General features: G+C 44.2%; 1 protein-coding gene across 5 annotated transcripts in view; it reads right to left on the reverse strand.

Annotated features, from left to right (window-relative positions):
• Positions 1 to 23,971, reverse strand: part of USP6NL (USP6 N-terminal like) — a 233,159-nt gene that overhangs the window by 72,303 nt on the left and 136,885 nt on the right. For all 5 annotated transcript variants that reach the window (XM_019487572.2, XM_019487569.2, XM_019487570.2 and 2 more), the window contains one exon: positions 1,652 to 1,691. In XM_019487572.2, the coding sequence (XP_019343117.1) occupies positions 1,652 to 1,691 (40 nt within the window). The remainder of the gene's footprint in view (positions 1 to 1,651; positions 1,692 to 23,971) is intronic.

Genomic DNA, 23,971 nt, shown 5'->3' on the forward strand with positions numbered 1-23,971 from the left:
GTTAAGGAGGACAGATCACAGCTGAAGGGAAAAGAGATTGTGACCGAATAGGTGAGTAAATGCCCTGCTATATGTAACTACGAATGGGATAAAAATATCACTTATCCTTGTTTCTTGACATCACACAAGAACAGAAAAGAAACCTATGCAGTCCTTCACTGTCAAATAACTGAGCTAAAAAGTTAGTGCCCCCCAAAACTTTGGATTTTCTTTATTATTAGCCTACAGTGAAAGAACATATTAACTGTCCTATGGAAACTACAGAAATAATTCACTACTAACAGAAGTAATACATAAGCCTCAGGCCAGTAGAGGTCAGGATATCACCAAAATGTAAAAAGGATATACTGCACTTATTTAAAGAAATACATTTGCAACTGAACATTGGAAAGTAAAATGATTCAATAAACACAAATCCTATGCAGTTGTCCTGTCCAGAATAGCTTTAATGAAACGTGAGACGAAGTCACTATTTTCACTCAGTGAGTTACAGATGAATACATATTTCATGTAAATCAGAGCTTTGAGTACCATAAATAATAATGAAAAGTAATTGAGAATTGTCTCACATTTGACCAGTGAACATTCATGCCTCAACACCCTGCCGGGTCTTTCCAATGAAAATGAAACAATATATACAATCAGCATGCTATTAAGCAAAGTAGAACAGGAAAACTCAATGCAACTTCAGAAAAAAACATTTAAAAAACTAAGGCAGATCAAGGAGTTTAAAAAAAAAAAAAAAAAAAAAAACACACTCAAGAATCCTTCATCCTTTAACAGAAGCACTGTCACCCCTCTAGCCTACTTTGATCTTTGTCAGCTTCTCCTGGTGACCCACATCTTTCCCAAAAGAAACAGTTGTTAAATGCTATTAGATCCTTTGTTTAAACCAAATCAACTACTCCCACTCCATGCACAAAAAGCTAATTTGAATGGCAAAGAAGCCAACAAAGACAGCAGTAGAGGGTGTTAATTAATAGAAAGCAATTGAACTGGCGGGAGGAGGAGGAGAGAGGCAAGTGTATCATGAAACATTTAATGAGAATTATCTTTCGATGATTCAGTAATGTGAAGCAAGAGGACAAATTTGAACTTAATTCAGCCAAGTTCGAGGAGCCTGGAAACAATAATAAAAAGTACGAAATTTTCCTGGGTGACCCAAGAGAGGTATCAGTGGTTCCTGGGAGAGCACCCAGCCTACATGAACACAAGTGTAGTATAACCCAATGTGTGATTTTAATAAGACTTGTATCCCCAAGGAATGTGCTGCCGTGGATATGAAAATCAGAAAATGTAACTCAATACCCCCAGGTCTACAGCAATATTATAAACCAGAGGGGCCGTCTTGCTGTATGTGTGCCAACCTGAGTGTGTAGCATACAGCATGTCAGAGAGTGGACAGAGCGCAGCACCAGACAGGACACAGAAAGCAGAGCAGCAAATCAGCTAGGGAGCAGAAAGCAGATCTGCAGACCAGGCAGGGAATAGAGGGCAGAAAACAGGAAAGGGAAGCAGATTAGGCACAGGAAGGGAATCAGAGTAGCACTCAGACAGCATGGGGCTAATTTGTGGCACACCTGCCAAAATGGTTGGCCCTCACTATTATAAACACGTCAGTTTTATAGACCTAGAAAGTCATTAAACTTACCTTTTCTATTGCTGCATCGTGGATAGGAAGTTCCTCTGAACTAGGAAACAAAGAAAAAGCTCTTATTAGTCCTGCTTAATCATGGCCCAAATTCATCATCACCACAAATTCAAAATCCCTATCATTGCAGTAGTTGTATGTAGCAACTGAACAATCAGCAGAGTTCCTGCAGGTAATCACAGCTGTATGCAACAAGGCTGGCAGCCTTTTTGCACTAAAGAAGTCCTGAGGTTTCAAAGAACGAAACAGGCCTCTAGGAAAAAAAGGAAATAGTCTAAACCAGGGGTGCTCAATTTCTGGCCTGCAGAGCTGTCACCCAGCCACAGGGCTTCCCATGGGTCCAAAAATTTGGCAGCAGTGGTGCAGTGGCAGCTTTAATGCCCACTCCCCTGCTGTTAAATTTCCAGACTCCTGTGGGCTAGGTTGGAGGAGCTCGGTGCCCAATCTGGGCACGTGCGGTGGGACAGTGCGAGGCAGGGTCGGGGCATGCCAGGCCTGATCCAGGCAGTGCAGGACAGGGTTCAGGCAGCACTGGCCAGGTCAGGATTCAGGTGCCAGCCCTGCTGATCCAGCCACAGACCAGCCATGTGTCATTCATGCGGTCCACAGGAGCAAAAGGTTGAGAACCACTGTTGTACACCAACATCGAGTAACATGAAGTCGCTTCAAAGAGATAAATCGCATTCTATTGGAAAAAGGTACTTTTCCCACAATGAAAACTCCCAGCGGAAACACATTTTGAATTCATTGCCTTCTCTCCAGATGTACACGGTGCAGTTTCAAATAAGTAAAGCCTTTCTGATGAAGTGTTTTTCACACAAGTAAATATTTTCATCTTTGTTCTGTCTTAAAAGACTACATATTTCTAAAATAAAGCTTCTGGCAATCCTTACTCCCTTCCATATGGTTTTCAATCAGCAACATTTCTGTGGAGTCTATTACTTTGAGCTAAAGCATCCACCGTATAGGAAGGTTTTTCTTCTTTGCTATTTTACTCAATAATGCAACTCAAGAGGGCTTGAAGAGTCTCAGCTACAGGGGAAAGCTCCATTAATTCGATGGCCTAGAAAACTCATTCTGATAGTGGGGAAAAAACCATGTCGGACATTCAGTAGGTTTCTAGCGTACAAGTTAGGTTAACCAGCTTCCAGGTTTTATTCAATATGTACATTTTGCAGGACTCCAATTTGCTCCATGCCCTCTTGCTCAAAGGAGGAGGACACAACTTGATCCCAAATGATATTTCCTTCCTCTATATGCAGCACCTTCAGCTTTTGCAGAATTCTAGCTGGTGGTTTACAACGGCCTGTTGCACAGCTCAAATTAGAGTCCAACAGACAGACAGCCTTCTTCATTACGCCTGCAGTCAATACTGAACCAAACAACACAGAATCTGGCACAAAGCAGTTAAGTTGCATATGGTCGCACGCACTTCACGTAAAAGATTGTGAATTTTCAAATCTGCGGAGCACCTTTGCACTTACTACCGATGGTATTAATACAAACCTTACCCCAGGCAACATATTCCATGAAGTTTGCTTGTTTAGGTCACACAGCTTACAGCACACAATAAAAACCTAACTTGAAACCCTAAGCAATGCATCTTTTAAACAATGAACATAGGCCCCCTCTACACATGCAGGTAAAGGTGGGATAGGATCGAATGCACAGTCCACGCAATTGTACCTCCTGCCATGCCACACATGCAAGGCAGGAGGCGTGATTGTGGGATTGTGCATGAGAACCCACTGAGCCTCACTGCCAGAGGGATTGGGCTCCCGCTGCACCGGCTAGAAGCAGGCTCCTGCAGCTGGGAGGCCCCTCTGCTGACAGGGCTCCCCCCATGCACCCCCACAGCCAGGAGACTGCAGAGGCTACAATCTCCCAGCCATGGGTGTACTCTACAAATCCCCACAGCTGGAGACTGCAGCTGCTGCGATCTCCCAGATGTAGGGCACCCCACACACCCCTGGTGCTGGGAGCTCCAAGCAGTGCCCCACACCACACAGCCAGAACTGAGAGCCCAGCACTGGGGGTGCATGGAGTGCCCCCACTGACAGATCACAGCAGCTGCAATCTCCCAGCCATTGCCTGGAGCACCCCAACATCTGGGATGCTGCAGTAGCTGCAATCTCCCAGCCCCAGGGGTACACTGTGTGCCCCAGCAGCTTGAGACTGCAGCAGCTGTGGTCTCCCAGCCATGGGAAACTGCCTACACATGCAAATTAAAGCTAGACAGAAACTAGCTATAATGTTATTACACATTTTTGAGCAGTAACCTTATAGCTGGTTGGGCCTTTTTTAGATGCCATAGTTAACTGGCACATGTGCAATTAACCAGGTAACTGCATAATAGATATAACATGTAGAGGGCCCTTAGGGTGTGGACAGACATAACACTTAACATGTTCTGAATACACTTTCAACTGCAAAAGTCTAGACATGAGGGCCGCTTAAGAACAGTTTAAGCTTCCAGGAATGTTTTAAAAGCACACCTGGAAAATCAAGTACCACTTTGAGAGCCAGTCTTCTGTGAACCAGCTCAGCGTTATGTGGGGCACAGGGCATTCTGCCTAATGTCTGATCAGCAGGGACGACCCTAGAGGGGTGCAGGGCCCCCTTAACACTGCGCAGGGCCTGTGGGACCCCCACAAAGCCAGGTCTCCCCCACACCAGGGGAGGAGAGAGTCGCCGCACTTTTTCTGCAGCACAGGGGGAGCCACCATCACCAGGTGGGCCCCGCAGGAGGGGCCACGGCCACTCTGCCTGGCTCCGCGGGGCCCCCCAAAGCGTGGGACCCGGGACGGTCACCCCAATTTGCTGTACCCTAGGGATGGCGATGCCAGTCAGGTCTCCAAAACTCCTCAGCTGCATCACTGCTCACCCCACAAAATCCATGCAGGCAACTGCCCGGAGATCTCGACTGCCCGGAGATCTACTGCATACAGAATAGGGGTAGGGAAGCGGCAAGCCTCAACCTCAGTTTCTCTTTCCTGCTAGGGACCCTGGGTGGGGCCCAGGCCTTTCTGGGGAAGAGTGGGAGTGGAGGGGTTTTGGTTGCTGGGATGAGGGCTGTGTGACCCCCTGCTTGTAGTGCCCGAGAGGGCTCGGTGTTCTGGTGGCCAACACCACCAAGAACTCTGCTTTTTTGTTCCTCCAAGACCTGCTCTGGAAACTATTTTCTCAGTTTCACTTCCTTGCTACGGACTGTGGGGCGGATGGGGAGCAGTGGTGGCAGCCCAGAAGCAGGGGTCAAGAAAGGTCCTCCCAACACCTGGCTACCCCTCCTCCTGGCACCCACTGGAGCTTGGGACCCCACCACCAAGATCCCGACCAGAGAAATGAAATGAGCAAGGTGACTTTCCAAAGCAGAGGGAGGCCCCTAGAGACCCCAACCCCAAGAGCCACAAGCAGAGCGTCTCACAGTCCCCCCCACCCCAGCACCTGGTAACCCCCTCAAAGCCTGCCCAAAACGGACCTGGGACCCCACAGGGCAGGGTCTGCAACAGAGAAGTGAAATTAGCTACATGCTTTCCAGGGCAGGTCTTGTAAAAAAGCAGTTCTTGGGGCACCTTGGAGTACCCAAGTCCCCTGAGCACCATGAGCCGGGGGCTATACAACCCCTGACACCCTTCCACCCTACCGTGTTCCTGTCCCCAATGAGCCTGGGACCCTGATGAGAAGCATGAGGGGGGACACGGCCCAGCCCCAATCCAGCTGCACCGAGAGTAGGGCAGAGAAGCCCCTATCTGGCCACATGCGGCTTGGGGATTTGGCAGCAGGGGAAGTGTGGCAGTATTAATTGTTACTGCTCCCTCATTGCAAAATTTCCTGACCTGTGGGGATCCCAGCAGCCCAAATGCCATGGCTCCATGGGCCACATTTGCCCTGAAGGCCTGGGATTAAGCATCCCTAATCTAACCTGTTCAAAAGAGTCAGCTACTTTACAGATTACTTAGTAGAATTTTGTATGCACTGTTACAATATGTTTCTCCATATATCTGAAACTAATTTATACTGAAAGCAGATATTCCATGTCCTCATCGTGACCTAAAGAAAAATACCACGAAAAAAAGTTTACACAAATAAATAAAAAATCTGCCCAACAAACTGGTCATTCTATGGTATGATAGGATTTAGATGTTCATTTAAAAAGAAAAAAAAAATTAAAAACCCTTGCTTCTTTAAATCACCACGTTCATTTGCACCCAGAGACAGTACAATTCACACGTGGTTTGTTCAGTTGCAGACAAGGTTTGCCAGCACTGGGAGATGCCGCCTCATTTGGATAGCAGCATCCATACAGCACAGTAACTACAGTTTGCATAGCCTTATGGATTATGCATTTTCCCACGTAAGAAACTCTCTCGGTGCCAACGCACATCACCACTGACAGCATGTAAGACAACACTCTGAAGACACCATATTCTTATGGATCTCATGTAAGACAGCTATTATACCACCATGCATCTCTCTTCATGTCCTGATTGGTCATGGAAGCTTATTCACTGTGCTGCATCTGAACAATATTGCCATACTTTGGTCCATGACACAAAATAATTCTCATTTTGGTGCCATCTGTTACAGAACCTGACTTACTCAGGAACTGAATGATGTACCCCAGCACGTCTGCACACACAAAGCCAGCTGGTCCTGATGAGCAGACAAAAGAAGGTTCCTTTCTCCTATGAAATGCACATTTCTCTGTTGATAGACTGATTTAGATAAACTGATGAACAAGTTAATCCTTTAGTGAGAGACATGAATAATAATACCCAACACTCGTGCTGCGTTTTTAAAAACATCCACGCTCTGCGTAAACACTAACTAATCCTCATGACACCTCTCCATGGTGTTATTCCCACTTGAGCAATGAGAAACTGAAGCAGAAGTTGAGTGACTTGCCTAAGGCCAGTGACTCAGTAGATCAGCACTCAGCAGCAGTGGTGTAACAAGCAGAATCAGCCCTCAAGGCAAACACTGTGGGGAAGCGGGTAGGGGGGAGGGAAAGACGATACTAAGAGTGGGGAGGGGCATGCCTTTCCAAGAGCAGGGAGAGGGGCACGTAGGGGGCAGGGAAAGACAATACTAAGACTGGGGAGGGGCATGCCTTTCCAAGAGCAGGGAGAGGGGCACGTGGGTTCTGCAAGCAGGGGCGTAGCAGTCTTACCCATGTCAGGAAGTGCTGGACAGTCCCCAGCCCAGCTACTGCTGCCGCTGCAACACAGTCTGCCCACTCTGGCTGTTGCTCTTAAAAGCAGCAGCAGCCACCAGACACTGTTTTGGAGTCCCCTGAACAGATGTGCTACCAGGACATGGACTTTGCGGGGTTAGAGACAATTCCAGCACCCCTCCTAGTTGGGGCCAGGGATGGGTGCTCCTTTGCCCACACCAGCTAAGTACAGACAGTCAAAAAGCCTGAGGCTGAATCCATTCAATCTTCACAGGCTAACCTAAGCTGCATAGACTGAACCGATAAGCAAGTGAACAGAGTCACTTTTGATTCCAGAAATACAGCCACATGCCTGCAGTGGCCCAGGCCAGAAGCCAAGGGAAGGCCGCTAGAGCACACCTTCCTGCTTGGCTGGGGCAGACAGCTTGGGCCAAAGCTAGCACACCAACCCTGCAAGAGGGGGTTTGCAGGGGAGGCACAAACCATCCTAGGACGTTGTGGGACTGTGAACTAACTTGAATCTGGAACAGTTCTGGGACAGAAGTTCAATAAACAAATTTAACCTAAATCAGTTAAGTCTGGTACTGTATCCATCCAGGTTTATCTTAAACCTGTTTCGGACATTTTGAAAGCAGTTTATGTCCACTGAACTTCTGTTGCGTTACAAATCTGGTTTCCAATCATTTATACTGGTTTATGTGTAATTTCCATCCCTAGCCCCCTAGTTACACTACTACTCAGTGGCTCACAGTTGCTAAACCTGTGCTCAGTGTACTAGGTTACCTTGTCTGTTCACATATGCCCATACACCAGGGCAGGCAAAATACGGCCCGCGGGACGGATCTGGCCTGCTAGGCCATTCTATCCAGCCTGCAGGGCCCCTAAAAAATTTAGAACATAAATATTAATCTGTCCTTGGTTCCTGTCAAAGATGACAGGTGCTAGGGGCAGTAGGACCCAGGGGTAGCTGCTGCAGGAGCCCACCCCACCCAGAAGCCCCATGTGGCTCCTCGTGGCTACACCAGCAGGGGAAACTCAGGTAAGGGGGGGAGGGGGGGGAGGACCGTGGGCAGGGAAAGACCTTTTGCTGATCACGGGGAAAAGCGGCATGGCTGGCACTCCCTGCTGCAGCCGCTCACAGCCAGCACAAGGCTGTCCTAAGCAGGCACACGCATCCCCACACAGGCTGCAAGCAGCTTCAGCACAGGGCGCTAGCCACAACGTGGGGGAGGAGCCACTTTTCCCCACCCTCAGCACCAGCTTGTAACCCGCCTCCGCTGCCAGCCTGGGCCCTGCATGAGCTGGGCTTGCCCATCCGGGCTGCGCAGCAGCAGCAGGAGCTGCTCGGTGGAAAGCGCCCCCCCCCCCCCCCCACTTGCCACGTTGGGCCATATTTTTTGCTGCTGCCTTCCCAGAGCTCGTGCCATGGTAGGCTGTGGTGAGGCTGCCACCACTGCCTCTGTGCTTCCCTGTACTTGGGTATAAAACGGTATTAAGCAGAATCACAGAAAAATAGCTAACAGTCAACCTACTTTTCTTGCTTTTTTGTTTGTTTGTTTTTTTGCTTTAAAGGTTAAATCTTCTTTTTCCCAAGTTTGCGTGAAGTCACACGACAGACAAATATGTATCGCCTACCAATAATGTGAATCTGTACGTTAATATACATGTGCTTCCTGACTTAAAGAGACTACTTTCCTTTAAAAAGCTCTGGTGATATGCGTATTTGTTTAATATGCTTTAAAATAACCACTGCTGCAATCTCCCAGGTGTAGGGCATTGATATTCAACTTGAACTTGATATTTCAGAAAGCAAGACAGAGAAGCAAACTTTAGCCATAGAAAACTTAACATCTTCAAAAATAAGACTTTTTGGTAACAGCAAAAGCTCCTAAGAATTTTATTATCATCTGTGAAAAGGATCTACCAAACTGTGCTGTACAGTTATCTATATATGCAGTACATTTAAAATGTACCTAGACAGTAGAGATTGTCTAGGCTCAAAACTAGGGGTTAGGAGTTTGAGCTCAAAGCCTAGTTCAGAAACTGATTTTGTGACATTGACCAAAACGCTTATTCCCATCAATAAAATTGGGATACCATCATCCCCCTGCCTTATAGGTTTAGAAAGGATTAACTCATCTTTTAGAGTGCTATGTACACTAGCATGCCAAAGCTAGGATTTATTTTTGAAGATTTGAGCGAGAGGGGAGAGAGGAACTACTACTGGGGAAGGCATGCATTGATTAGATTTGAAGTAATGAGTGGATTTAGATCCTTGAGTCAATCATAGCCTCTACAGTAGCAGGTACAGGTTCACATACATTTTTCAAAATAATTGGTAAAGAGAGGGTTACATTACTTGTAGTGAATATTATAAAATGCTAACCATGCTTTACAATGCTTGACAACATTATGAACAAAGGTATGTGGATTTGGTCATTACTGAGTGAGCAACAGACTGTAATTAGCAGGCTCCAGTATCGGGGACAATCTAAACACATTTCCATATTACAAAAGATAGAACAAAGTATAAAGCCTAAGACTTCACTTGTATACAAGCTTACACACACAAATCCATGATTACTATTTACAGTTTAATTTTCTTTGAGCAAACAGTTTCCTCTATATACTTGAGAGAGATAAAAGAAAAGACACCTTCCACTGTCTCATATTATCCAAACCACCCTAAGGTTTATAACAAAATTTCATTGTCAATTTAGCTCAAAACATGTACTTTAAGAATGGATACCTTCCCTTATTTGTAATTCAGAACTTCAATTTGGGGAACCCCAGATTTAAAAACCTCAAATCTGCAGGGATGCTTGATGGGCTAAAAATCAGTTCTCGTACACTTAACACTTTCTAAAACCTTAACTCCAAAACCTAAAAGGGTCAAGTCAATCTTTCACATGTCTAAAGCACATAAAAACAATGAACTACACAAAGATAGTTTTTACAGGCAGTCAGCCTAAAAGTCCCAAGATTATCTGATATCCTTGTAGAAAAATTGGAAGATTGTGGGTTTAACTGCTCAGCAGTTCAGTGGGTGGAAAACTAGCTGCATGGTAGGACCCAGAGAGTTCTCATGAACAGATTTGTGTCATCCTGACAAGAAGTGGCCACTGGTGTCCCTCAGTGGGCTGTGCTTGAACTGGTGCCTTTCAACATCTTTATCAATGATTTGGACATGAGGGTGAAAAGCTCGCTGACCAGGTTTGCGGACAACACCAAGTTATCGGGGAGTGCGGCCATGCCAGAAGACAGGCTGCAGATACAAGCAGACGTGGACAGGCTGGAGAGTTGGGCAGACTGGAACCAGATGAAGTTCAACACACAGAAGTGTAAGGGGCTCCATCTGTGGGCAAACAATCCCCAACATACCTACAGGCTCGGTGGCGACGTTTTGACTTGTACCACAGCCGAAAGGGACCTAGGGGTAGTGATCGATCATCTCATGAACATGAGCTGGCAGTGCAATGCTGTGGCCAGCAGGGCAAACAACACACTGGCATGCATTAACCGTTGCATCTCATGCAAAACTAAGGAATTGATACTCCCACTGTACTCCGCACTGGTGAGACCACAGCTGGAGTACTGCATCCAGTTCTGGGCACCACACTTTACCAAGGACATGGAAAAACTTGAGAGGGTCCAAAGAAGAGCCACCTGTATGATCAGAGACTTACAAGACAAGGCATACAAAGAAAGGCTGAGGGACTTAGGCCTCTTCAGCCTACAGAAGAGAAGGCTGAGAGGGGACTAGATAGTGGCTTACCACTGTATCAGAAAACTACATCAAGAACTCAGTGAACAACTGTTCACCAAGGCACCCCTGGGGAAGACCAGGAGCAATGGATACAAACTCCTGGAAGGCCATTTCAGGCTCAATTCCAGGAAAAACTTCTTCACAGTCAGGGTGTCCAGACTGTGGACTAAGCTCCCTCCGGTGGTGATGCAATTGCCTACCCTGGAAATCTTCAAAAGGAGACTGGACAGTCACCTTGCTGGGGTCACTTGAACCAGTTGTCTTTTCCTGCCTAGTGCAGGGGGACTGGACCTGATGATCTACAAGGTCCCTTCCAGCCCCTAACAATCTATGAATCTATGCATCTATGAATTTCATCTACAAGACAAGTGTTATCACCTAGAAGTGTCATCAAAATCCCAATAGCCCTCTTGACAAGAATAGGCTTTGCTGTGACGTTCCTCAGATTTCTTCCTCCTGCTCTTCCACCACCAGTTTTGTGCATCATTTGTCCTGGCTTTTTCCCATCCTACAGTAGTGTGCAGCATTATCAGTGGAATCTGTAACACATTTGGGGTCTTTTAGGCTGAAAGATGCTGCACACATCCAAAGCTTACTCCAATTTCATTTTTAAAATGGTCAACTTCAAATGTTAATATCTGTTCATTTTAAGAAGTCAATACTCCTCTAGTGCTAACCTGTTTGTAGTGCCCGACATGAGCAAATGTGATCTGGTTATGCATGAAAATGCATGGACCACCAGAAAAGCTTCAAACATACAAATGCTGCCACAGAACAGTACTTTGGAAAGAGGGATTTAATTTTGCATGCAAAATCTCTAGATGGGGCAAGCACCTTTTGGAATAGCCAGCTCCCTTCTCTCATGTCAGGCTGTAAACAGACAGAGGTCAGGCTCCTGCATTTGTGATGCATGTCTGTCGTATTCAAAAAGGAAAATGGATTTGCTGCCAATATGGATTTTTTTTTTTTTTTTAAGTGTCTGAGAAGAACAACACAACAGCTAACTGCAAAGTATATGCTGCAAGTATTTCGGATGGAGGCAACAATGGTAAAAATTTCAGCACAATGAATTTAATACAGCACCTCAAGATGCACCAGCCTACTGAATACAAAGATTTCCTAAAGATTTCCTACAGAGAAGAAAAAAGCAGGGCAGGAAAAAGTGTGCCAAAGCAACTATCATTACACAAAGCGCTAAAACGCTCACAGAAATTTGGGAGTGGAGATGCCAGGGCTAAAGACATGACTAACCATTTAGTGGAGTTTATAGCTCTGGATGAGCCGCCGTTTTCCATCATAAACAATATAGGATTCCCCCATTTCACTGAATGGAGCCTTGTTACACACTGTCCAACAGAAAGTTTATAGCTGAGACTGCACTGCCAGAGCTGTGCAGTGTTGTTTTAAAATGTATACAGATGCTGGTGGAAGATGATCATGTATCAGCACTCAGCTTTATTACTGATATTTGGAGCTCTGATGTGTCACCTATGTCAATGCTGGGTTTAAATGCACAGTGGATAGACATGAATTACAATTTACAGAGGGCAATACTACAAGCCAAGGAGTTCAGCGGTTCCCATATGGCTGAGGCTATTTCAATGGTGTTTGACAAGATGTTTGCAGCATGGAAAATCTCAAAGACAAAAATTCATGCCATTATCAGGGATAATGCCAGAAACGTAGCAAAGGCAATGCAAGACTTCGGTGTGCCAAGCTTACCTTGTGTAGCACATACAATCCAGCTTGTTGTGAATGACAGAGTGTTACCACAGCGCAGCATATCTGGCATACTGGCTATCAGATGAAAACTTATTGGGCACTTCAAGCGCTCTCCGTTGGCCTATTCTTATCTTCAAGGGGTGCAGACTGAGCTCAGAATACTTCCCAAGAGGATACAGCAGGACATACAGACAACATGGAACAGCACTTACTATGTGTTCAAAGCCTTTTGGAGCAGAAGCGTGCGTGTAGAGCAGGGGTGGGCAAAATGCAGCCCGGGGGCCGGATGCAGCCCGCCAGGCCATTCTATCCGGCCCACAGGGCCCCTAAAAAATGTAGAAAATTAATATTAATCTGCCCTGGGCTGCCTGTCATGCGTAAGCGGGCCTCTGCCCAAAATAACTGCCCGCCCCTGGTGTAGAGCGTAGGCAGCTAACGATGAAACCCCTGCAACTCTCACCATACATCAGTGGGGGGTGATGGATAAAGTAGTGCTAGCTCTAGCACCTTCTGAAGAACTAACATGCAAATTGAGTTCATCCTTGGCCTCTGCTTCTGATGTCATCTGATGTCATCATGGCTTTTAAAAAGGCTATTGAGCAAAGTTACAGATTCAGACCATGGAATTAAAATTATGAAAGTTACTTGGCTGGAAGCCATTGAAATGCTTTATTGAAATTGAATCAGAGCCTCTCTACAGCCTTACAACGCTGCTGGATCCAAGATACAGGGACAGGTACTTTACGGATAATAGCAAAAAGCTGCTGGCTACACAAATGTTGGTGACACACCTGGAAAAAATGCAAGCCAACAGGAATGACACAGAATAGACAGAACCCACCACAAAGAAATCAAAGGAAGCAGATGGCAGCACTACAAAACTGAGCTCTCTTTGTTTGATGTATGATGAGATGTTGGAGGAAAGTACCTGTGGGGTAGAAACTGATAAGGGAAAGAGCAGTGCAACGTTTCAGAAACAAAGCTATCTGAGTGAGCCCACACTTCCAAGAAGTGCAGAAAAACTGAAATACTGGGAGAGCAACAAAGGATGATTTCCCATTTTGGCTGAAGCTGCACAGAAATTTCTCTCTGCCCCCTGCGGCAGTGTTGAGAGCAAACGGCTGTTCAGTGCAACTTCAACAAGTTGTGGATGGAAGGAGGAACCGACTGATGTGTAAACAAGCAGAAATGTTTTTCACAAGGAAAACCTTCCGCTTACCCACTTGCTGTGCTCAAGTTATGAGTTAGCAATGAGGAAAGTATAAATGTGTCTTTTTTTTTTTTTAACTTTACGAATACTGTAAATAATTTATTATTATTATTATTACAATGGCTTCTACTACTAACAAACTGTACCTGAAAAATTTTTGTTGGTAATTTTTATGTCTTGATCTGCATTTCTCGCAGGTTTATTTTGAAGCCAAAATTGCTATGATTATGCCATTTTTTCTGACTTTGTTGGGGTGATTTTTATTTTAAAAAAACTGAATATTGAGTTTTATAATGACTTTGCTGTCAAATGAATCATTATGTAAGTGTATAAAGGTTATTCGGCAAACTACCATTTTAAAAGTTAATGTTAATATGTGTTTGTTTTTATTTTGCTACAAAATGTGAGTGTGAGTGAGAGAGAGATAAATGTGAAACAAACAAAGAAAAAAAGGTTTATTTATGTCAGTAGTTTATAACGCCTTGCACTATTACTAAATAATCAGTTACCGGATCAGCATCAGCCAATATGGCTGGTTAATCAGTACACCTCTACTGTTTTGTTTAAATGTACTATTGAGCTCTGAAAACAAAGGCAGTCCTGTTGTATGACAAAACTAATTTTGAGATCCATTCTGGTTATGAGCTGCTGTCTTGACTTTACAAGCCTTGGGTAGACATTAAACAGTAGTAGTGTTATCTCCAGACCACCTGGACCTGCATCTCGTTGGACAGTCTGGTAAATTTTATTCTGAGTAACAAACAGCAAGGAAGGAAACTAGTTCAATTAAGTAAACAATGCAGTTTTCACAAGATTAAATTTACTATGAACAGAACCTTCCACTCCTCCAACCTTGTTTTCAGTTATGTATTTTAGTTTTATCCTACACCCAAAGTCACTGGAACTTTGTTACTGGCTTCAACAAAAACAGGATTGAGCTATTAACTTCTATAGAAAGTTGTTAATGCTGGCATATTTCTGCACTGGTGTTAGGAGATTAAAAGCAGCTACTTGGAAGTTTCATTAAAATTCACAAACAAGTCAAAGCAATTAATTAGTATGTTGAACAGATAAGCCTATGTGCTATTCCATAGCATAGCAATTAGAAAATATGCTGCAAGGGGAAAAAAAAAAAATCCAGGGCTGGCAAGGAGATATACTGTATGAGATTTTGTGAACTAGATTTTTGTTAATTATTTGCTGAATGGTGCCAATATGCACAGCACTTCACAATACTAAGAACATATGGTCCTAATTGAGAAGAGCCTAAAATCAAAGTAAAATAGAAAAAGATAAAAGTAACATATACTGATTTTTCACATTCCGTTCAGTCTCAAAATAGTGAACTTTCATAAAATTACACTATTGCTTTCGAAAAAGAAACTGCAGCTAACATTATCCCTCAAAACAAACACACGTAGGAAATGATCACATTTCTTTTGTTGTATAATTAAATCCAAGATTTCCTTAGATCCTTAGCAAGCCACATTCTGAATGCAGCCTTTAGCACTGTAAGACTGGAGTCAGATGAGTTTTCAGAAGGATTATGATACTAAATAATATATGGGAAATGCTAATTGTATGTCACCCAAATTATTCTGACATGAACCTCCAGATAAGCATATCAGGGTAAGAAAAATGTGTCATCTCTTTACATGCCAAATGTCTTGAACAGAGAAGGTCATTAAACTCAGAATTGACTTCAACATTGTAGAGAGCCAAAAACACACAAGCAACATACAGAACACACCTCTTACCAATGCTGTTCTTGCCATTCAAGATTTCCTTAACCATGTGTGCACAGTGCTTTTATCAGGGTTGAAAAATAGGTATTATGCAGATCAGTTATGCTGTGTATTATTAACAATCCAAGATAGAGATTTAGAACATGAAAGGACAGCTTCATCGATGCTAAAGTTCACATGTACACTCTATCAGCCTTCAAGATATGGTGCTCTGTCTTAGCAATTTAAATATATAATTTAAATTTTATTATTGCTAAAATCTTCCTGTCAATTTTCCTTTCAACACTTCTCTAATGATCAATCAAAATATAGCATCATCAGAACATCAAGCATTTTCAGAGACTTATTGGTTCCTTTTAGGAAGATCTTGTCTTTCACCAACTGACCTTAGGTTGCACTGCATGTCCTGAGCCATCCAGCTGCAACCAGTGTCTGGACAACAACCCTTGATGATGACATTTGAAAATCCTACAGATAACTTGTGAGGAAATGCATCTGGTAATGCTAGAGAACTACATACGAGGAGTGAGAATCTCAAACAAAATACATAAAATACAATTTTTTATTTTTTATTTTTTTTTACAAGAATTACCACATATTAAAGACAAATCTAACCACTGTGCTTCCGTCAGTATATAGTTTTGAACTTAAAAAAAATGCAACTGGTAACTTTCCACCTACATCACAGAAGCTGTTCATATAAACATACAGCTTTTCCTGACATGGCAAGTTTACCTGCTTTAGTACCGCATTCTGCAATCTGATTTTCAGAAGTGGACCCTTATCAAATTCAACAGCACCCTCCATGCATTCAAATAATGTGGGTCTCGCTCTGCTCTGGTTAGATGGATGGATGGATGGATGGATGGATGGATGGATGGATGGATGGATGGATGGATGGATGGATGGATGGATGGATCAAACTTTGGCCCCAGTCCTCCTTTTAGAACCACCTAACTCTTCATACAGAATTGGGCATTAGCTGTGGACTTTTCTGCAGGGCCTGTTTGTAAAGATATTCCATTTTTTGAAAAGTGGCCTTCTGGACTGCAGAGGACAGAAAGCTGTTTTCAGCATGTGGAAGCCAGACTCCGTGACCATATTGTAAGTAGGTTTAAAATATTTTATGGTTAAATAGTTAAATTGTTAAATACAAGCACTCTGTGACTGAATATTACCATCACAAGGTATAAGGAGTGAATGGATTTGAGAGCAGCCAGAAGATCTCAGCAGATTTCACACGCCTAAACATACTGATGTCAGCAAAAAATTAAGACTGACAGCAAAATCATGATTTAAAGGCAACAGGGAGGAAACATGGAAATGTTTCAACACAGGTTCTTGTTGCATGTGACTGCAGTCGAGACCTGAAACCTGTCCTTTTCACAACTGGTAATGCTGGAGTGATGGGGTAGCCATGATAGTCCAGGAAAAAATGCGAGACACAAGGATTTTTGCAAATGATGTCTTCTATTGGACAAACTGTTTAGTTGGGAGGGACTTGGACAAGCTTTTTGGTACCAAAGACTTGAGGAAGGGTATTGTTATACCCAAAAACTTGTCCATGCTCCTCCCAAATATATTGCTGATCCAATAAAAGACATCACCCACAAAAATCCTTTTCACTACTGCAGCTCTAAATGTAGCTAACAGTTTTACTAACAGTACTGAATCTGATAGGATCCCAGCAGATTTTCAATTTCATTGTGCACCAAGAGAGAAAGTGCCGAGGGATGTGTTACAGCCTAGAAGCAGCTCAAGAGCTAGTCTGTCAATTCTGGCATCCTGAAAAAATCCCTAAGGAGAAACAGATTGAGGGTGTCCTGAAGAGATGGAAAGGCTTAAGTGTTTTGGCAACAGATTTCAAGGCAAGTTCAAGAAATCCCCCTGCAAATCCGCAAGCCTACAAAATAGGCAAACTTGCACTATTGGCTTCAATTAAGAGTAAGCACAGAAAGCGAACAAACATCATCAACAAACCGTACATCGTCAAGGACTGTACTGTACAACGGACAAACTGTACATCATTAAGGACATCACAAGAAGAAAACCATACAAAGAAAGCCTATTCTGAGAGATTTTCTCCCATCAGAATAGAAAGGCAACATAAAAAAAAAGAGGAGCATCCTGAATGCTGCCCTGCTAACCCTGAAAGAGCCAAACACACAAGCCCAGATCCACAAAGGCACTTAAGGGTGGCAATCAGCACACAGAGCAGAATTCCCAATTCCCGATATAAAACACACAAGGGGAGAGTCAGGTTAGGCAACTAGACACAGATTTACAACCATCAGCACACTGGGTTGTCTTAAATAACCAATAGGATGTGCTGCAGTAAGGATTTCTATAATGTTTTCTTGCAGACATAGGCAACAGGTGAGAAGGGATCCAAGCTTGAAACCCTCTCATGGCCTTCCAGGTTGCCTCTTTGGGCATAAATGACAGACTTAAAACATGGTTGAAGAGAATTCAGTGGTCCCTACCCCTAGCTGTTAGAGGAGTCAAAAAGAAAGTGGCAAGCCTGGGTTCAATGTCCTGCACTTGAAGTATATCAAACATCGGGAGATGATCCCGATGTGGGGAAAAAGGGGGAAAGGGGCCAAGAGGCTTCCTTGGCTGACCAGAGAAATCCAGAGCAGCCTATGGGCTAAAAAGGGGGCATATAAAAAGTGGGAGTGGGGAGAGCTTACTAAAGAGGAGTATACCTCCTCTGCTCGCACTTGTAGGGAGGCAGTTAGACAGGCCAAAGCTACCATGGAGCTGAGGATGGCATCCCAAGTAAAGGATAACAAAAAATTGTTTTTTAGATATATAAGGTGTAAAAGGAAGGCCCAGGGAGGAATAGGACCCCTGCTAAATGGGCAGAAGCAATTGGTGACAGATAGAGGGGACAAGGCTGAACTCCTCAATGAGTTCTTTGCCTCAATGTTCCTAAGCGAGGGGCACGACAAGCCTCTCACTGGGGTTGTAGAGAGGCAGCAGCAAGGCGTCAGACTTCCATACGTAGACCCTGAGATGGTGCAGAGGCACTTGGAGGGTCTGGATGCGTTTAAGTCGGCAGGCCCAGATGAGCTCCATCCGAGGGTACTGAAGGCACTGGCTGATGTCACTGCAGAGCCACTGGCAAGAATATTTGAACACTCATGGAACACGGGCCAGGTCCTGGAGGACTGGAAAAGGGCCAATGTCATCCCCATTTTCAAGAAGGGGAGGAAGGAGGACCCAGGCAACTATAGGCCAGTCAGTCTCACCTCCATCCTAGGCAAAGTCTTTGAAAAAATTATCAAGGCTCACATTTGCGAGAGCCGGGCAGGAAAAATTATGCTGAGGGGAAATCAGCATGGGTTCGTAGCAGGTAGATCATGCCTGACTAATCTAGTCTCTTTTTATGACCAGGTTACAAAACACCTGGACGCAGGAGTATGGGATGACGTCGTTTACTTAGACTTCAGGAAGGCCTTCGATACGGTATCCCACACCATACTGGTGAACAAGTTAAGAGGTTGTGACTTGGATGACTACACAGTCCGGTGGGTGGCAAATTGGCTAGAGGGTCATACCCAGAGAGTCGTAGTGGATGGGTCGGTATCGACCTTGAAGGGTGTGGGCAGTGGGGTCCCGCAGGGCTCGGGCCTTGGACCGATACTCTTTAATGTCTTCATCAGTGACTTGGACGAGGGAGTGAAGTCTACTCTGTCCAAGTTTGTGGATGACAAAACTGTGGGGAGAAGCGGACATGCTGGAGGGCAGGGAACAACTACAAGCAGACCTGGAGAGGTTGGACATATGGGCGGAAAACAAGGTCCAAGGAGGTGATACTTCCCCTCTATAGGGCGCTGGTCAGACCGCAGTTGGAGTACTGCATGCAATTCTGGGCGCCACACTTCAAGAGGGATGCGGATAACCTGGAGAGGGTCCAGAGAAGGGCCACTCGTATGGTCAAGGGCCTGCAGACCAAGCCCTACGAGGAGAGACTAGAGAAACTGGACCTTTTCAGCCTCCGCAAGAGAAGGTTGAGAGGCAACCTTGTGGCTGCCTATAAGTTCATCACGGGGGCACAGAAGGGAATTGGTGAGGATTTATTCACCAAGGTGCCCCCGGGGGTTACAAGAAACAATGGCCACAAGCTAGCAGAGAGCAGATTTAGATTGGACATTAGGAAGAACTTCTTCACAGTTCGAGTGGCCAAGGTCTGGAACGGGCTCCCAAGGGAGGTGGTGCTCTCCCCTACCCTGGGGGTCTTCAAGAGGAGGTTAGATGAGTATCTAGCTGGGGTCATCTAGACCCAGCACTCTTTCCTGCTTATGCAGGGGGTCGGACTCGATGATCTATTGAGGTCCCTTCCGACCCTAACATCTATGAATCTATGAATTTCTCACTTTAGAAGAGTGCCATGTACTATGCCAGGACAACACCTTAGAGACTAATTGGCTCAGAGAGGCAAAAGCTTGTTACAGGCAGCCTGTTCTGGCAGAGGTTATCAATGGCCATTGCCATTGCCTGGCAATGACTGGACAGTGCCCTGCTTTCTGCCTGACTTCAGGCTAACACAGCTAGCTACCTGTAGACGACCAATTTAAAGACTAGGAGAGAGGAGGGGAACTCAAATCCTGTTGTTGAAACTGTACCACTATGCAGCGAAAAATGAAAGATTCATAATGCCAGAGAGAAAGAGTATGTGTTTAGGGCAGTCACACAGGTAAAGAAGTCCTGGGTTCTGGTCCCTGCTCTCAAGATAGCTTATGCATTTTGCACCAAATGATCGTTGACTAGATATCATTTACCCAGACAGTTAGAACAGACAAACTCTTAAAAAGGGAGCTTCGGGAAATGAAAAAGTGGCCATTGACTAATTCTTCGTAGTATTTGTGACCACATTTCAGTTTGAGAAGCAGGTACAATAACCAGTATTACAGTATTACCAGCAAAGGAAAAACAAAGAGCTGCGGCATGCACATCGAGGTACAATTCTGACTCCCAGCAAGGTCCCCATGACCCCATGGGGAGTCATAAGATCCTTTTAGGGGTGCCATGCAATATTAATGCTGTTAGGAGTACAAACACCTACACGTGATTCACAAGATAAACTCAGACATTTCAAACAGGAGTCCACCCTATCAAAAAATTCTGACCTGTTGTGGTCTTTGTGAGTTCTTCGCAACAGGAAAATTGCTCTATCATTTGTCCATAGTCAAGAAGTGAGTGTAAGCTAAAAGGTGGGATTTTCCAAGGTGCGTCTTAAACCTAATAAGGTCAAGGATCACTAAGACAAAAGTTTAATATGTATATATGGAAAGAGAACTATATATGAGATAACTGCGATGTATGAGTGAGGGTGTGATCACGTTACCCACCATTTGTGAAAAGCAGGGGTCCTCACCTAGAAGGGACAGAATATAAAATGTGCTTGGATGAAACCAGGTTCAACATGTTGCTGTGTTATCTAATGTTTAAATAAAGCTAAATGTAATAGTTAAATACAAAGCTCTCCATGCCTTAACATTGCACCACCACAGCAATTTCACAATTTGAAAGGTCATTAATACATTCTCCATGCCTCCACATTTTAAATAAGCAGTAAGTCTGGCTGAATAAATTTTTAAACAGGAGTCATAAGACAAAATTATAAAGAAAATGGCTTAACCTGAAGCGTGTATGGAACGCTCATAAATGTTTATTATATTGTTAGTCATGTTTGGATGCTGTCATTCGTAATCCTTCTAAAGGCTGTAATTAAAATATTCTTTATTAAAAAAAAAAAAATCACAGAGTGCTTTTGAAAGAAAAAAATGGATCTTCTCAAATGCTAATGAAATGAATCTTGAAATTTTTTTGCATTTCAATTACTAAACTAAAATAAAAATAAAAATCCTTCCAGCATTTCTCATTTTTAAAAAAATATCCTATGCACATGCATGGTAGGTTAAAAAGGCCAAAAGGTTAATTGGAGCCGAATTTGCTTTTTAACAGCATTTCCCAAAAATTTTGCTGGTGCTGATTAGCAATGCATAATTCTAGAGCAGAATCTGTCTTGAGAAATGCATCACACTTTAAAGCACAATTTGTGGTGCGTCGTACGTGAGGTTGTGTTAGAGGTTTATAGCGAACGTTCTAATCTCAGGAGGAAAAAACACTCCATGAGAAAAATAAAATGGCATATTAATGGATTTAATACAAAAGATAATAAAAAAAAGAAAGACAGACAACCTCTAAGGTTAGAGTTGCACTTTTTTAAAGTCTTGCTTTTGGCAGCTGCGGGAGACAGACACTACTATGGTTTCCCCTGGGAGGGAGGAGTCAAGTCACTATCCTGACAGACAGGTCTGACCCTGCCTCACAGATGGCTGAGAAACAGGAAGGAATGACAGCCAGCTTGGAGGAGAGCTAGAAATACCACTGTTTTAATAAAATCTGAATTTATAATCCATCTGTGTTAGGGCAAGAAAAGGTATAGATCTTTCTGCACATCTTCGTGCCACTTAATGAGTCCATTAGTGCCTAAGTTGGTCTAGAAATTGAATGACATTGGTTATATGTCACCATGAAGTATTGCTTTTCCACCTTCCCTAACAATCTTAGTGTTCAAGCTATTACAGCTCTGGCATCCAGATTTATTTACATCTGCTTCCAAGATCAATGAAGTTGAAATTAAAATTCTTCCATTTTTATTGTCTCTTTCCTTGATACAACAACTGCAGCAGCCTTACTCTCCTCCAAGTTACATTCCCTTACATTCTCCACAACTTGCACATGCCTCCCTGTAACGCACAAACACATCTGGTTTCTGAGAGCAGTCAGAGACCAATCCTGTAACCCAGCGACTCCCAAAGGGTGGCCCGGAGCACACAAAAATGTGCCGGCAAATCCTGCTGTGTGAGGAGGTAAGTGTTCTTCTCCCCGGTACAGCATCGTGCACCTGCCCACCTACTGCAGCAGCATCTGTGGTTGCTCCTCTGGGGACTGCTGCCTTCCCCACTGCCAAGCAGCCCCTTGGCTAGCCCCAAAGGCTCCCAGTACACTCTGTGGCAAGCACCACAGCTGTGTTTTGCAGCCCGGCTTGTCCCCTCCACTCCTTCGCAGCAAGGACAGACCAGGAAGGGGCAGACCATGGAAACAGCAGTGAGATCCTGACCCCACTGCCCTACAGTGGCCCCAGCCAGCAATTTTTTTGCAACACACACACACACACACCCCTCACATTTCTATACCTCTACAAACCTGCCTCATGACTGCTATGGTTCACTTGACAATCCAACACACACCTTTATCATTATATTATCCTCAGTCCCATTACAATGACCATACCATGCACCTGTGCTCCTATGTGCCCCTCACCTTCACTTAGCCATCACAGTCATGCAAAGGACCACCTCCACATCTCCTTCCCATCCCCCAGCTCCCAACTCTCCCTCTTCTGATTTCCCAGTCCTTTCACTCATCATTGTAATAATGTTTGATGTCATGGACAAAATATGCATGATATTAGTCCAAAGCCAAGAGGCTCACTATTTACCATATAGTTTATTGGGCTGGGCCCCAGCAGAGTCAGTGTTTCAAGCCAAAGTGACCCCACAGCTCAGCGGGGGAGGGGTGGGGTCTGTGTGTCTGTGTGTCTTCCAGATAAATCACACCCCACCCACCTCTTGGAGGATGGGGCCACACTAATGCACCAGGCTGGAGAGATGGTGACAGAAGAATTTCGGGCAAGCTGTTTGGGGACCCCTTTGGTGGTGTTTGCCAGGCATTTAAGGCTGATGAAGAAACAGGAATCATTAGAAATGGGAAAGACAGCTCACAATGACCTGAAAAAGAGTCAGCGTTGAGGGGGACTGAACTTAATGGGTACTACCATATCTTACTCAGATAGGCTACAGTAAACCTATCCTTGGGGTAGGTTCCCATCAGCATTTTTGGCACCAGGGGAGGGTGTTGGACTTACACTGGCCTTTCCAAGTGCTGACCTGCTATTGCAGCACCTCAAGGTCCAATGCTCTCTCCCTCCTGGGGAAGCACCTGCCTTTTTCTTTTTTCCTTTTTTTTTTTTTTTTTTTTTTTTTTTTTAAGGGCCACACAAGAAAAATAAGAGGCTCCCATTAACATGTTTGCTCAATATAGGGCATGGATTTTATAGTCATACTCAGTGTTGACTGCACTGTATCAATTTCATAGCTGCTTTCCATTACTAAGAACATGCTGCTTTTAGCAGCAGTTCAATGATAGTCTATGTATTTAACGAGGTTTCCTTGAACGCAAATGAAAGACAAGGGGCTTTATACCCTGTGCTAATTGGACAAAAACATGGCATCTTTTATTTATTTGAGTAAATATGGTAATTTAGGATGGTTTGGATAGGGATGATCCTGCCTTAAACTGGAGGTGGGACTAGATGACCTCTCAAGGTGCCTTCCAGCCCTACTTCTCTATTACTCTATGACTCCTTTTCAGATGTAAGAATGTAGTGTGCTATTTTAATCTGGAAAATCCTATGTTTCAGGTATCAAAAAGCTGGTAAACGTTCCTTTAGTCTCTGGCCTTGGTGAACATGTTCACAATCCTATTAAAGAAAATGACACTTTTTGCATGAATAAGGGTTTGCAAAACCCAGTCATGTATCTACTTCTGGACATCAGAGGCTTTAATGGATTATGTAAAGATGTTATGAGATGTATAAACAAAGCAGCAATGGTGTTAGAATGCAGCGGGC

The sequence above is a fragment of the Alligator mississippiensis genome, chromosome 4 (assembly GCF_030867095.1).
Source record: "Alligator mississippiensis isolate rAllMis1 chromosome 4, rAllMis1, whole genome shotgun sequence".
Lineage (NCBI taxonomy): Eukaryota > Metazoa > Chordata > Crocodylia > Alligatoridae > Alligator > Alligator mississippiensis.